The sequence below is a fragment of the Aphanomyces invadans genome (genome assembly GCF_000520115.1).
Source record: "Aphanomyces invadans strain NJM9701 unplaced genomic scaffold supercont1.69, whole genome shotgun sequence".
In the NCBI taxonomy this organism is placed as follows: Eukaryota; Oomycota; class Saprolegniomycetes; order Saprolegniales; family Verrucalvaceae; genus Aphanomyces; species Aphanomyces invadans.
Window position 1 is genome coordinate 31,712 of NW_008580214.1, and position 2,209 is coordinate 33,920.

At 55.6% G+C, this 2,209-nt stretch overlaps 2 protein-coding genes and 1 pseudogene across 3 annotated transcripts; 2 read left to right on the forward strand and 1 right to left on the reverse strand.

Annotated features, from left to right (window-relative positions):
• Positions 1-61: 61 nt before the first annotated feature.
• On the reverse strand, positions 62-494 carry H310_14420 (hypothetical protein; the record flags this gene model as incomplete). The annotated part of the gene is made up of 3 exons (XM_008882277.1): positions 62-109; positions 162-301; positions 353-494. 3 exons carry the CDS (start codon positions 492-494, stop codon positions 62-64), a joined length of 330 nt encoding a protein of 109 aa, XP_008880499.1.
• Positions 495-1,385: 891 nt separating this feature from the next.
• H310_14421 lies at positions 1,386-1,457 on the forward strand (annotated as a pseudogene). Its single transcript has one exon. The product of its transcript is annotated as a tRNA-OTHER (tRNA).
• A 48-nt stretch (positions 1,458-1,505) lies between these two features.
• H310_14422 (hypothetical protein) lies at positions 1,506-1,956 on the forward strand (the record flags this gene model as incomplete). The annotated part of the gene is made up of 2 exons (XM_008882278.1): positions 1,506-1,523; positions 1,582-1,956. The coding sequence occupies 2 exons, from the start codon at positions 1,506-1,508 to the stop codon at positions 1,954-1,956; spliced, it is 393 nt and encodes a 130-aa protein (XP_008880500.1).
• Positions 1,957-2,209: the final 253 nt, after the last annotated feature.

Here is a 2,209-nt window from a genome sequence, read left to right on the forward strand (position 1 = left end):
TCGGCAACAGCTGCCATTTCAACGTCGGGAGCAGCAACCTCAACCGCGGGGGTAGCAGCATCTACAATGGGGGCAGCAACTTCCACAACAGCGTCCACGACGGGTGCAGCTGCCTCAGCAACAGGACCTTCTTGTGTTTCGGGTGTATCTTCCGCCGCCACAGTCGGTTCCTCCTTTGCGGCACCAGGGGACGACGCGTTGTTGTCGTTGTGGTGCTGCTCGTCGTCGGACGATTGGTTGTCCATTTGAGGGGTTTCGTGGTGTTGGTGGGCCAAATTCAGCTTCTTGAGCAACTTGGAGACTACCATGCAGCATCATCATCCATGGCAAGATCAGTTGGTACGCCACGTACTTCGCTTTTCACCCACAAGCCAGTCGGCGTGCGAGCCCTTGACCGCGGCCAGGATGCGCTTCGACCCGAACTCGGGGTTCTTTTCGTACACGCTCTTGATCGCATGGACCAGTTCTTGTTCAGTTGGGGTCGTCGTCGCCATGGCGGAGGAACTGAATTTCGACAATGAATTGCACTGACGTGGTGGCTAAAGTCCGAATTTCAATCAATACGGGCGCACTTTGCTCCTTTGCTAGGCAGAGGATGGGGAGATGGCCGAAATGAACAGCCCAATCGAGCCAACGTGGCAGCCCCATCAAATTGTTGAACCGGCCGCGACGCCAACGATTGGCCAACGCGACGTTCCCTCACACCATTAGTACGCGGTCGTGGCCGCCTGCGTCCCATGCTACCGACGGCTTGACGACGTATGTACATTCCTCTCGGGCACTTGCAAGGGCTGTTGTTTGGATGCCCCCCAGGAGTTGTTGGCTCGGGGCAGGGGCTGTAATGCATCGTAACACACAAAGTGTTCAGAAATCAGCGCCAACTGACCTACCGGCCTATTGTGGCCTACACATGCACGGCAAAAGAGAGATCGGCACGCAATCTCGAACGGATGAGATTCAAGGGCAGGTATGGACTCTCGCACGTCCTCCGCTGAAGCGTCCTGCGGATTTCGAAGCATGTGGGCCATCCGGTTAAAAAGTCCTGGCTTCAACCGACTGTTGTGCTGCGAGATCGTCGAAGTTGCACACTGACTTCGAATTCTCCCAGGATGTACAGCGATCGTATTGGCCTTGTCACTTCGAAGTTCGATCAAGATCCGCGCGCCAGCCCATGCGCCTCCACTACAGTACAGTCAACGACAGATTTTAAGGGACAACTTGTGCTTCGAATTTCTGATCACAGCCAAAATTCATTGGTCGAAGTACTTCGAAGTTCGCTGAAATTTGCAGCCAACCAGACAACAGTTAGCGAATTTCTCGGATTTCAACAAGTCAAGTATTTTAAATTACCTGGATTGATGGACAACTAACAATGATAAGCGTTTGACGCGGTAGCGCAGTGGTAAAACACGTTGTGTGTCTTGAGTGAGCCCCGGGTTCGAGACCCGGGCGCGTCGAACGTTTTTAGTAAAAATCAACACAACGCATCCGAAGAACGTTGCAGCATGGTATCGCTCGTTCGGGTACGGTGCCACCAAAACCCCGACCAGGCCATTCGATGCTTGACACATGCATGTGCAGCGCGGCAGTCTCGAGCGTCTCGGTCGTGTCCACTCGATGTTGAAGGATGACAACCCGTGGAATCAAGTGGACGTGGAGGCGGAGCTCTTTGGGGACGGCAAGACCAATTCCACTCGCGTCGCGTCGCCGGTGGCAAGATCCGACAAGAAAACGCCACGGGGACCTAGCGACGTCATGGCGGAGTTTGTCCGCAAGTACCATACAATGCTCATCGCCCACGTCGACGTGGGCCACGTTCGGTTTGCCTTTCGCCACGTGGGTGCCGCCAACGCTTTGAGGAAGAAGGAGTGGGAATTCAATTGCGAATTCGTCCGCGGGTGTGTTGCGGTGGCGGCGGACCCGGCCCCGTTCCTTTTGGTGGAAGGCCGTCTCTGAAGCGTCATGGCGTCAGTTGTCGTCCCTAAAGCTGTACGTCTCCAGGGCAGACATCAGCTCCCACACCCATCCCTCGTGACGCTTTCTCCCACTAGGCCAACTGCCTCATCGTGACGAATTCCATTGCCGACACCAACGACGGTTGCTTCTACGCCGGCCTCCGCTTCGATCCGTCGAATGTACGTGGCATGCTCACGCTGCAGCCACGACTGCGTCCTTCTCGCCATGACGTGCCTCCTGGTCTAGATTGCGT